This window comes from Echinops telfairi, unplaced genomic scaffold (assembly GCF_000313985.2).
Source record: "Echinops telfairi isolate 266 unplaced genomic scaffold, ASM31398v2 ScPeMD7_7410;HRSCAF=8448, whole genome shotgun sequence".
NCBI lineage: Eukaryota > Metazoa > Chordata > Mammalia > Afrosoricida > Tenrecidae > Echinops > Echinops telfairi.
The window spans coordinates 1197804-1210219 of record NW_022111310.1 but is presented as its reverse complement, the minus strand read 5'-3'; the positions used below and the strand labels follow the sequence as shown (position 1 = coordinate 1210219).

Below are 12416 nucleotides of genomic sequence, written 5' to 3'. Positions count from 1 at the left end.
CAGTGCAGGGCTTGTAAGCTGGCCTTGAGGGAGGGAGGGTGGTGGTGATGATTGGAAAGGGACTATCCCTCCAGGGAGTGAGGATGGAGGAGGAGGAGGTAGGAAGTATGCTGAAACAAATTTTACAATAAAAACTAAGAAACCTGATAAAAACTAAGCCTCTGATGATTTTTAACAAAAAGACAATAGTATTGTGACCTTAACTCTCCTCTGCTCTATGGGCTCCTGGTTTTGTCTGCTGGTCTAGGCATGTGCCGCAAGGGTCAGGGCCCTGTTGTCAGGAAATGAAGGGCATTGAGCCGAGAGGAACAGGGATAAATGGGTTTGGCTAGGTTCTTAGAGTTAACCTGCTGGGGGACAAGGCAGTTGCTTGATGCCCTGGGAGAGAAAAAGTTACCGGATAACACTTTTCATTAGTGTCCCAGTTCCAGAATGATTTAATAAGAGAGTTGACACTTTTTGCTACACTGTTTTCCAACCACAAAAGTGGCCAGTGCGTCCATTAGCACCGTCTTCCCTCTACAGAATTAGGACAGATCAGATGCCCCATCCTGTGGGTCCAGATTGAGCCTGGGACATCTGACAGGATACCGGGCACCACGGTCTTCTGACACTCCGGTCTGGTTGGTTAGAGTTTGAGCTCGCTGGGCATCGGCTCCCCTCTCAAGCCAGCCAGCAAGTTGTTAGCTGCCAGCAAGGACATAGTGTTGCGGGTTCTGTAGGTGGCACTGCCAATGTGGGGCAGGATCACTGGAAAGAAGAAAAGGAGGTGCGATGAGTTGTAAGATCCCACGGCCTGGGATTGCCAGTGAGAAGAACAAAGACCCTACTTCCACAAGTTGGGATGTGCGACCTGTTCCGCTGTCATGGGGGCTAAGGGTTACAGCGACCGAGTTAAGGGACTCCAGGCTGTTGAAACCAGACACAAGTGTGATGAGAAAGATGTATCATAAGTACAAGAGTGTCATGGTCAGTTGGGGTCTTGGATCCTAACTCCTCCCAGCCCTTCAGTTAGTAGATGGTGGACTGGGTAGTGATGGAGCTAGGTTTAACACATTCTCCACGCACTGTTCCTGAAAGGCTGCACAGGGCCAGGGTTTTCCTGATCTGCAGCAGTGAGCCTGAGCTGACATGCTGGGTAGCACAGCCCCACTGGCTCTGCTGCAGAGCAGTGAGGCCACTTGTTTCCCAGAGAGCTGCTTTCTGAAAGGACAAGAGGCACTGAGCTGACCTCTAAGGCCCTGGGGAGGGAGGGAAACAGCTCTCAGCTGTGGGCAGTAGCCCTGATCACAGCCAATGTTCTTGCAGGCTGTGGGAAGTTTTCAAGGCCCACAGTGCTGGCATTCACAGGGGAAGTCAGAGCAGGGCCTTCTGTGAGCATCTAGTTCAGAATATAAACAGGCAGCCAACCTGGCGTCCTTATTAGCACCCTCACAGCTGACTTTGTCTGGCGAGAGGGGAAGAAGTGTCGCGGGCTGGGTACAAAGCTATTAGCTAGGTCACTGAAGAGGTTACAAATACAAAGGCAGTGTCCCTGAACAAGCAGCAGCATCCAAGAACAGGCTAGACACGAACAGTCTCAGGCCTCTTCTAAGAGCTATTGAGGCCAAAACTTGGGCTGGATTCCAGCCTCCAGGGGACTGGCACGCACAGACGTTTGGGACCCACTACACTAGCCAAAGTAGCACTTGCAGGAAGGGGAACGGGTGCGTGAGGTGTTCTGGACAATTCTCGTAGTTAAAATGCTAGGGAATGGGGGCTGATTGATCGCAACCTACACAACTGACACAGGGTCCACGGGAGTCAGAGTTGACTCGGCACTGAGTTTAGTTGGGCTTTTTGGTTTGAGACAAGTGAAGGAAGGGGCCCTTGGAAGCTGACACTCAGACCCCTGTGGTGAGGGCACCGACCGCTGCTTGCGCCTCTGCCAGGGTCCCCTGCAAATTGGATTTACCAGGTACTACAGGCAGGAATTGCTACCATGAGGTTCCATTCTCAAGACACCTGACAGGAAGGAGCAAGTCTGGTTGGCCGCCGGTGCCCTCACAGCAGGGCCAGTGGCCCAGCCCTAGCACCACAGAGCCCGATACCAGAGGTTGAGTTTGGAGACAAAAGAAAGGGCTTTATAACACCCAAGTTATCAGTGTTGGTATCACAGTTCCACTTGGGATTTCTCACAGTTAAAGCTTGTTAGTAGTAATTCACAGTAACTGATTTTACCCACAAGTAGCTGTGCAGATAGACACCCAATCAACCACTTTTTAAAAAGAAATGAATTCACTCACCCCCACATACAACTTTCTTTAGCTTATCTCCTATGTCACTTGCCAGCATCCCAAGGACACCAAGCGTCTATGGTTCTGGGTGCGGCCCTCCATACTATACAGCTTCACCGTCCGCAGCTTGAAATGCTGTGGTCCTAGTGTGTGGAAGAGGACTTTCATTCTAAAAGGCCAGTTCTTACCGCAGTTCTTCAGGGTCAGGAGAGGGTGGTTTGTAGGCAGTGGTTCCGGGGTGGTCACATCAAGGCCAGCAGCTGCAATCTGACCACTGGCCAAGGCCTGGTACAGGTCATCCTGGTTGACCACATCGCCCCTGGGGATGACAGTGGTGGTGTGAGTGCCCTCAGCGACCTTGCCCCAGGCTGCTTAGGGCAGAATATCCGTGTAATGCATCCTTCCTCACGCCCAGGCACTAGCTATTACAGCAGACAGGGCTCACCCATTTCTCCTCTAGGAGGCACACAAAGAAACAAAAGATAGCCCACTCAAAAGAATAAAATTAAGGATAGGAATAGGCGCCATGGAGGTCCAGATAATAGACTTAAGAGACAAAGTCTTTAAAACAACAATAGTAAACCTCGAAGAGCTAAAGGAAAAGACGGGAAGCAAGCGAATGACGATACACGGGCAAAATACAAAAAAAAACTTAAAAGAAACCTAACAACTACTGAAACTGACAAGTACGGAACTGAAATGGGAAATTCACTGGAGGGGCTCAACAGATTAGAACTGAGAAGAAAGCATCAACAATGGAACCGATGGAGTCGGGAATAACACGAAAAATGAATGGAGAACCGTGGACTGAGTCATAGGGGACTTGTGGGACATTTGTACTGTCAGAATCTCAGAGGAGGAAAGAGAGTGGCCAAAACATTCTATGAATTTACAAATCCAAGAAGCTCAACAGAATCTAAGCAAGATAACCCAAAGAGAGTGACGCCAAGCCCCATGACACTCTTGACTCTTGTAAACTTAAATCAAAAGCACCCTCAAAGCAATAAGAGAGAAGCAAATTGTAACACACAAGGGACCCTCAGTAAGATCAACATCAATTTCCACAGGGCCACGGAGGCCAGCACACAGTGGGAGTCTGACATATATAAAGTGCTGAAAGGGAACTGCACTACCAACCGAGAATTCTCTCTCTGGCAGAACTGCCCTTAAGAAATGAGGGTGGCCCGCCCAGCTGCACCGGTGGCTCACTGAAGCAGCGGCGGCCACCGACCACGCACTTGCGAACCCCTTGGGTCCCCGAAATGCGAGGCCCAAGGACCGGATGAACATGCAGCACTGTCACCTGCCGTGCCTCCCGGAGAATTACCAGATGAAGTGCTACTTCCACCACTGGCTCTCCCAGCCCCAGCTCTCTGACATAACAGGGGACAAGAATGGGGAGATTGTTGGCCACGTGCTGGCCAGAATGGCGGAGGACCCAGAGGACGTGCCCCGTGGGCACATGACATCGCTGGAGCTGAAGCTGATGGACCAGGCCTGCCAAGCTAGGATTGAGAACTTCCACGTTAATGTCTCTCTGCACGACAGGAGGAGTAATGGAGCCGCCCAGCACCTCCACTCCAACACCTTCAACTTCCAGATCAGGGAAGTGGAGCCCAAGTCCCACGCGGATAGGGAAGATGCGTGTGCCAGGAAACGGGGTCTCACCCAGATGGCGGGAGAAACTGAGGTGGCAGCTGCAGCTGAAGGAGAAGGGCAGGCCCGTGTTGCTGGGGCCCATCGACAAGAGCAACTCACTGCCAAGTGCAGGCGAGGCCTCCCGGGAGCAAGGACCTCAGGTTATTGTGACCACAGAGAGCACGATGTCAAGATCAGCTCAGAGGCCTCCGACTCAGCCTCCTAAGCCTGACCAATCCCCATTGGGCTGCAGCCCCACCTCCCCCTACCTACTCGATCACCCAGTAAAGGTCACCCCTGTCCTAGGAGGAGCAAAAATGAGAGTGAAGACATGGCTATGTGAAAATGGAGCTCATGACCATGAGATCGGGTTGAGAAGAAAGAACACTAGATAGTAATGCGGCGCTGCGTGAAGAACAGGCCTTCCCGGGGATGTAGGGCAGCCTCAGGTACCTGCTGATGTTGACAAACACAGCCGTTTTCTTCGTCTTCCGGAAGAAGTCCTTGTTGCAAAGCTCCTTGGTTGCAGGTGTTAGGGAGCAGGCGACCACGATGAAATCAGACATGGCGGCCAGCTCGGGGACAGACACTAGAGGAGGGCCGGGTTCCATCAGACACCGATGCCCAGATGAGGGGCAGTAAGGTGGGGGGAGACCAGGCTCTCCCCTCCCCCCCTGCATCATGGAAACTGCTGGGGTGGTTCCTACAGGTCTCTGGGCAACTGATGCCTACCAATGCCACAGCCATTCATGGAGCCTGCTGTACCAGCTCAGTCCACCAGTCCCTTGGCCTAATGGGGAAACTGAGGCCAGGGAGGGGCAGGAACTTATTCCCAACCTGCAGAGCCACGTATGCCAAGGGGCTGAGGAGTAGCTAAAGCTGAGCTGTGTCTTCTGCCGGGAGACTGCCTCCACCTGGACAGAAGGGCTTTTTCTGATTCACACAAAGCTTGGGGATACTACCACTTCATTAGAAAACTGAGTTAAAGTCCCTGGTTCTTCCTTATACCCTATCACCATCTCTCCTGCACAGAGAAAATTCCCCGTGTGACCACGGTTTCTGTCCCTGAGGGGGCCTGTGTGTCCAGCAGGGAGATTAGTTAGTAACACAGGGGGCCCCGGACCTGCCTGCAAATGGTGCTGTTAAAGAGGATGGGAAAACCCCGAGATAGGGCCCAGAGGGGTTTCCTGTGGGCATCAAGGTTTTACCTACCAAACTCAGCCTGGAATTCCTCTGCTTCCTGAGGCCGGGGATGCCGTCCAGTGTATAGAAATCTCTGGACACCAAATGGTTTCAGACGGCGAGCAATCGCCTGACCTGCACACAAGGAGTGGGTTCACAGCTTGGTCCCCACCCACCCACAGAGAGCAGGGGCAGCTCCTAGCAGCTCCAGGGAGAGGGTGCCCCTTAGGGTCAGATCAGTACAGTCCTGATATTAGCTGTTCCTGTTTTCTGTGGACAGAGTTGGGGGCTGCCTCAGCCAGCCCATCTGCCCTCAAGGGCCCCGCAGCACCCTTCAGAGACCCGGAGGCAGGGTCATAGCTCCTCTGTGGCTGTGACTGGCTTGTGCTGTCCCCACATGGTCCTGCCACCTTGAGGGCCATTTATTGACCTCCTCTGAGAACTGGACCTGGCATTGCAGAAGTCTTGGCAAAGCAGTTCTCCCCTCATCTGTACTCTGCTTCTGGTACAGCAGTTACACATCACGTTTGACTTCGAGGCACTGCCTCATGGCCAGCTTGCCTCCAAACTTAAGATTTGAGTTGTCATCTTTTCAGCTTTAGAACCTTGCCCAAAGCTGCTGGTGCAAGCAGCTCCCTGCAAATGGCAGGGCTGCTGGCCAGACAGACAGGCTGCCCTCCACCCCACACTCCCACCATGCATCCAGGCAGGGGGCCAGAGAGCTGAGGGAGCAAAGCCCTTCACTGAGACTGCCCTAGACAGGGGCCACTCCACACTGTCCACAGAATCGTAGCAAACTGCCCACTAGGTCCATGGGTCAAGGACTTGGGGCTCCGTGGACCCCAGGCCCGTGGGGATGTGGACTCTCCTCAGTAAACCACTCCGACAGGAGCCCACCATTGTTGCTTTCCTTGGTTCTATGTAGCTGAGACTGCCCTATATCCTGGCTCTTGATCACCTAGTGAGCTTCTTCAGGCAATGCTGATTGTTTCTTTTGTTTGTTTGTGGGGCAGGGGGGTGCAGTGTTTAATGAGAACCTTCTCATCAGAGATTTTCCGACTACATGCATCACATAGGAGGGAGGAGTTTTGGCATCTAAACTCGTGGTGCCAGGGATGTGAATCAGACCATGAGAACTCACCTATGCGGCCCAGCCCGATGACACCCACAGTGCTCTGGGTGAGGCCATGACCACACAGCCACAGGGGCTTCCAGGAAGTCCAGCCGCCGCTGTGGAGAAGGAGGTGGTGAGTGAATGGGCCTCTGGCCAACACAACAGCCAACTGCAGACTCGGGCCCAGCAGTGCAGGGTGAGGTACTGTAGAACCAGTGGACTAAGGCAGGTAGTAGAGCCCCAAGGCCCATCTGCTGGGGTGACAGAATCGTCTGTCTTGAGCCACCAGTGAAAGTCAGCAGGGCATTCAACACTGTTTCTGGCCTGCCTCATGTTGTTCCTGCACCTCCCCACCCTGAAGTCCACCCCCCTCACACCTGATGATGCCCAGCCTTCACCTCAGCTGTTTGCTGCCCTTGGACGGACTTCCCCAACTCTTACTAGACAGGCCTGAACCCCAAGGGCCAGATCTCAGACTTCTTTGGCCTTTAGAAAGGCTGTGCAGTACCCGCGCTGTCTTCTACTTCACACCCTTGGCAGTCGGGGGCCTGCACCTCAGCACTTCTGCAGCTACGCTTACGGCCATCCCCACGGAATGCTATGAATGAGCACCGGAGACAGCCTCATGGGGTGCCAGACAGGGTTGGCTCCCAAAAGAGTGATGCAACACCTTTGAGAGTGTTGGGGATTTTGGCACCGGGTTGAGGGGTGGCAGGCTGGTACCTCTCAGCACTGAACGGGATGGCCGGCTGCTGCTGCTTCCAGGAAGCCTGCCTGGTCCACACCTCCTCCTAACAGGACTGAATTTATCCCCGAGCCCTGCTCCTCTCCTCTCAGGATCCCTTTCAGTTCTGCCTTGTGCTTAGTCTTCTGCCTGAGTCTGCTCCCTGGCTCCCACACATACACTGGGTGGTACTGGGTGGTAGGCGCCCTGGGACTCAGTTGCGCAAGAACCAGCTAGGAGCTGAGCCCACTCTCCCATCAGGTCTTTACTCACTTCTTCACTTCTTCGATGGCCTCCGGCAACCTGCGGCAGGCAGAGAGCAGCAGGGAGACGGCGAGTTCAGCAGTGGCATCCGTCAGGACATCAGGGGTGTAGCCCACTCGGATCCCACTACGAGGCAAACATCTAGTAACATCTCCCGCAAGCATCCTCACCGATTCCTACTGCTGGGGCATGACACTTGGTTCCCTCTTTACTATGCCTGCCAGGAAGCTCAGCGCTAGAAATGAGCACCCATGAATGTTCACCCTTGTTCCATGGCAATTACCTCCCCCTTTGGGAAGGATATACAGATAAGGGTTCCAGGGCAAGTAACTACGTAACTTCGAATGTCTTCATCTGTCTAGGGCAGGCATCCTCAAACTACAGCCTGCAGACCACATGCAGCCCACCGAGGACATTTATCTGGCCTGCCAGGTGTTTATGCCCCGTTTTGTTTTTTTACTTCAGAATAAGATATGTGCAATGTGCGTAGGAATTTGTTCATAGTTTTTTTTAAACTATAGTCCAGCCCTCCAACGGGTCTGAGGGACAGTGAACTGGCCCCCTGTTTAAAAAGTTTGAGGACCCCTGGTCTAGGGAAACGAAGGAGCCCTGGTGAGGCAGTGGCTACAGTGCTTAGTTGCCGACCAACAGGTCAGCGGTTCTGTGGGAGAGCAGTGGCATTCTGTCCCCGTAAAGATGACAACCGACAGCCTTGGGAAACCATGGGCAGTTCTAGTCTAGCCTGCTGGCAGCTGTGAGTTGGAATCAACTCCATGAGTTCACAGGGAAGCACGGAGACTTGCCTTTTGCCCTGAGGGGCTGCAGGGGTCAGAAAGAGACTGGCTGTGGCAGGGTGACATACAGGGCAGGTGCTATACACTCATTCTGACCTCTGGACTTCCTGCTGAGCTGTGTCCCTGTGGGCACATTTTATCACCGGCCACCTCACATGCTCACCAAATGGCAGAGCGGCTCGGCGTGAAAATAAAGCCAGCCTCAGCTCTTCTCCCATCTTTCCGCCCCCCCCCCCCCCAGAAGCCCAGGCCGAATTTACCGCTTCTTGATTTCGTCTAGAGCCAAATGGTCCACGCCCACGGACAGCGTGCTGATGACTTTGAGATCGGCTCCTGGGGTGCAGACAAAGCAGCCTTTGGGTCCTTCTGAGTGGATCGCAAGGCCCACCACAACCACAGGGGCACCTGGCTGCTTATCATTTTCTTAGAGTCAGGGTCAAGGCTGGTGTCCCTGTTCATTTAAAATTCGGCAACAGCAATGGTTCACGAGGGAATGAAAGGTTCCAAAGTTGTTGGTGGAAATGCACGCACACCTTTTTTTTTTGCACACCCTTCTTAATACAACTGAACTCTAGTGAGTTGTATGATTGTTAATTACATCACAATTGAACTATGTAAAAAAAAAAAAGAACAACCCATTCACCAGGTACTGACAAGGACTCAGCGGCATTAAGGATGCCATGTGGCCCCCGAGACTGACACCAAGGGCCCTGCTCTTCCTCACTAGACCAGTGGTTCCCAAAGAGAGCAGTGCCGCCCCTAGGGTACCTACATGTTACCCTGGATCATGGGCTAGGGTACAACAGTTTCAAATGCCAGTGGGGTGCTGACTAATTTTTTTTTTTCCTAAAAAGGAGTGATAGGCCAAATAAGTTTGGGAACCAATGGACTTGACTGTCTGCCCTGTGAGGTCCTCCCCAGGCACTTGAGAGAGCACCATGAAGGTGGGCAGCAGCACCCTCTTCACCAGGCAGGCAGGCAGCTCCCAGGCCAAGGTTGGGGTGCGGGAGTCAGTCCTGACTCAAGGACTGAGGGCCTTGGGTGCTGTCTCCCTCACCAGCTGCCTCCCTTCAGGAAGCCCCCTGGGCAGGACAGAGGGTCACTGTGTGTGCCAGGTGGGGCAGCAAACACTGCTTCCTAGGTCCCTGTTGGCCTGCTCCTGGAGCCTGCAGGCCAAGATGCCAGTCCGGTGCACACACCTGCCAAGTCCAGGAGCTTCTTGTCCACGTGATCGGAGAGAAGGCACAGCAGGCCGTGGGCACCAGCCACACCCCGCTCGAGCTCCTTGCGGGGGATGGGCTCGTCCGAGTCCCACTGCTCCACTTCACAACTTAAGGCAAAGAAAAGGTCACTCAGAAGTTGGGAGTCACACAGCCCCCACCTCCTCACCCTCATCCATATACCCTACAGCCACCCCTGCCTCCCTCTCTAAGCTGATCAGTTGTTGGGGAGACCATGGAGGGAAGTGGAGGGTCTGGATTATGCAATGAATGGACTGAGTTGTGCCCCTCCTAAAAATAAGGGGAACGAAACTTGTAAGCCAAATCACACTGAGATCTACTGGCCGACCAAGGCTCTTCCTCTAGATTCCCTGTCAACAGCCTGAACTTAAGACTCCCATCCTCCAGATGTGTGAGAAAGCATGTTTCTATACTTATGAGCCATGCCGGTGGGGGTACTTTGTATGGCAGCTTCCCTGACCGCTGCATCTCCTCCTGTCCTGAGAGCCCACGACTCGGAAACTCGCACTTGGACAAGATGACCATGAAAATGCAACATGGAGGTTCAGGGCCACATCCCTGGCAGCACCGTCAGAGAACGCACATACATATATACTACACACACACACACACACACACACACACACACACACACACACGGAGCATGTACTGCGCACCCATAGAACGCAATGCAAATCGAGTGCACACATGTATAATGGAAAGAAGAAACCGACCATGCGAGTTATGCATCTTATGCAAATTACATAGCACTGCGCTAAAGCACAGTACATTTCCAGGGCCTCTCAGGCCTTGCCATTGAATTCCGTCGACACCAATGGCAGCCACTGGGAGCACCCAGGCAGGGGTCACTTTCCGTCCACCTGTCACAGTGAGCTCTGGTTGGGTAGTGGGCTACAGGTTGGGTAGCTATGCATAATGTCGCCAGTTCAAACCCTTTTGCTTCCATCAAAATGAAAAGCCTCAACACAAAAAACCACTGAAAGGCTCTGTCGCATGCGTCCACTATGAGTCGGGGTGGACTGGGCTGCAGTGAGTTTGGTTGGGTTTCGACACAAGCCTGGTGCCCAGTGGGGGCAACTGTCACCTTCTCCCCGCCTCTTTGGTAATTAACACGTCTCCATGGAATGAAATGGAAAACAAATCTCACCCCCTCCCCCGAAAGTTGTTTGCGAGGCTGGCTCCCACCTCGCTCTCCCTGCCCGAGTGAGCAGTGTCCATCAGGCAGAGTGAGGCGGGCCGGCCGACTGAGCGCAAACCCCGGCGAGGCTGCGTGACTATGGGCAACGTACTTAATTAACCTTTCCCGGCCTCTGCTTTCTCATCTGTGAATCGGGAATCTTAAGACCCAGTTCACAGGATCCCAAGGGTCACGTTAGTTTATTAGATGAAGCGCCCGCGAGGCTGGCACACAGACAAGTTCAGTTTTCAGTGGTCACCCCAGCGTCCTGCCAACTGCCCAAAGAGGACACTCAGTGGCTGCCGCAGCCTCTGACCGCACCTGCCTGTCGTCAGGAGGGTGACCTCGGAGAGTGACGGACTCAAAGCCTGACCCGTGCGTCCTGGCGCTCTTCCCTGTCCCGGTGACAGTGACCAAGGAGTCCAGTGCCCCCTCCCGGCGTCACTGCACCGGGCCTGGAGAGAGCTGGGGCCCGTCGCACAAAAACGATCTCCCAAGAACTTGAGGCCCGTCAGGCTTCGGCGCTGGCCCAAAGCGCCAGCGTCCTCGCCGGCTCTGGCCCCTGGGGCAGGCCCGCCTTCCCTCCGCAGAACACCTGGGGCCTCTGGAGGCCGCCCCCAGCTCCTCCAGCGCGGCGCCACGCGCCCCCGAAGGCGCGCCCGGGAGTCACGGAGTCACCCTGAGTGACTGGGGGCTGGGGGCAGCATGCGCCGGGGGCTCCAGCCTCTTCCCGCGTCCCGCCCAACCCCGTGCGCCCCGCGGGGGTGTCGGCGCGCGAGGAGCTGCCGGCCCTTCTTACTCTGCCGCCCCAGAGAGCGCGGCCCTGCCCTCCGGGGGGATCCTGCGGGTGACGAACACCTTCATGAGTCTCGCAGGCCTCATGCAACCTGCAGCCCCTGGACACCGAGCAGGCCCGGCCGGATCGCGCGGCCCGGGAAGTGGAGCCGGGCCTGGGTGGAGCCTCCGGGGAGGCGGGGCCTCGGCGTGCGGGGCGGGGCCTCGGCGTGCGGGGGCGGGGCGGGGGGCGTGGACTGACTTGTGAGTCCGGCACCGATGTCGGGGTGAGCGTGCTCGTAGGTGTTGGTGACTGCGCATACTCGGCAGCAGTACTGGGGTGCGTGGGGGGCTGGGGGTGTCAGCATCTGGGAAGGCCCCTGTAGTACTTTGTGCGATTCCACACGGGAAGCCCATACTTGTCGCGGACCCGGCGTTGCTGGAAAGCGCCGGCTGGCCGGGAGGAAGGTTGGCACCAAGGCCAAGCACAGGGTCCGAAGCCCGGCTCTGCCCCCTACGGACTGCCTCACTTGCTTCTCCAGCCACAGGGGGAGGGAAGGTCGTTGGCGCCGGCAGCACAGCGGGGCCGTGAAGAAGCGGGGTCAGGTGCTCAGGCTCTGGGACCAGGCAGCTTGACCTTTTATCCCAGCTCTGCCATTAACGAGAAATTCAACTTCAGTTTGCCTCAGTTTCCTTATCTGTAAAATGGGGACAATAATAGTTCCTGTCTCATGCTTACACCGCCTGGGCACTTGACAAATGTCAACACACCCAGTGTCCTAAGTCCAAAAATTGGTTACTCGAAGGGGCAGAAGTTTAAAGCCAGACTCAAGCAGTGGGAGGGAGGAGACCGTAGGTTGTGGGATGCAATAGGGTTTTTCCCCAGGTAGTCTGCTTCAAATATATGCCAAACCTAGGACGCCGCTTGCATCACATGGTAAATGACTGTACACTGGAGGTCAATGCAAGCTGCTTAGAGGTTAATCTCCCTGAGAGTTCTCAGCCATCTACCATGTTTCCCCGAAAGTAAGACATCCCCTGAAAATAAGAGCTACTTACAGTTTTGCCTCTTGCTGAAATATAAGACCTCCCCGAAAATAAGCCACCCCAAAGCTACCGTAGCAGTGGTTGGCGCTGCTGCGCAGCTCACTGTTGACCCCGGCGCAGCCAGAGCAGACAGGAAGTGCGAGGTCTCTTTTAATAAAACAATAAACAATAAATGTGTACCGTAT

The 12416-nt window shown here is 54.7% G+C and overlaps 2 protein-coding genes across 2 annotated transcripts; one reads left to right on the top strand and one right to left on the bottom strand.

Moving 5' to 3' along the window:
• Positions 1-413: 413 nt before the first annotated feature.
• Positions 414-11318, bottom strand: GRHPR (glyoxylate and hydroxypyruvate reductase). The gene is made up of 9 exons (XM_004711006.2): positions 11210-11318; positions 9192-9322; positions 8253-8325; positions 7208-7324; positions 6238-6326; positions 5127-5231; positions 4368-4503; positions 2465-2595; positions 414-750 (listed from the first exon to the last, which is right to left on the bottom strand). Exons 1-9 carry the CDS (start codon positions 11290-11292, stop codon positions 629-631), a joined length of 987 nt encoding a protein of 328 aa, XP_004711063.1. The 5' UTR covers positions 11293-11318; the 3' UTR covers positions 414-628.
• Positions 2803-4600, top strand: LOC123522431 (N-alpha-acetyltransferase 10-like). Its single transcript, XM_045296524.1, is given in 3 exon segments — positions 2803-2808; positions 3469-3960; positions 3962-4600. Coding segments are annotated over 3 exon segments (846 nt in total). The 3' UTR covers positions 4310-4600.
• Positions 11319-12416: the final 1098 nt, after the last annotated feature.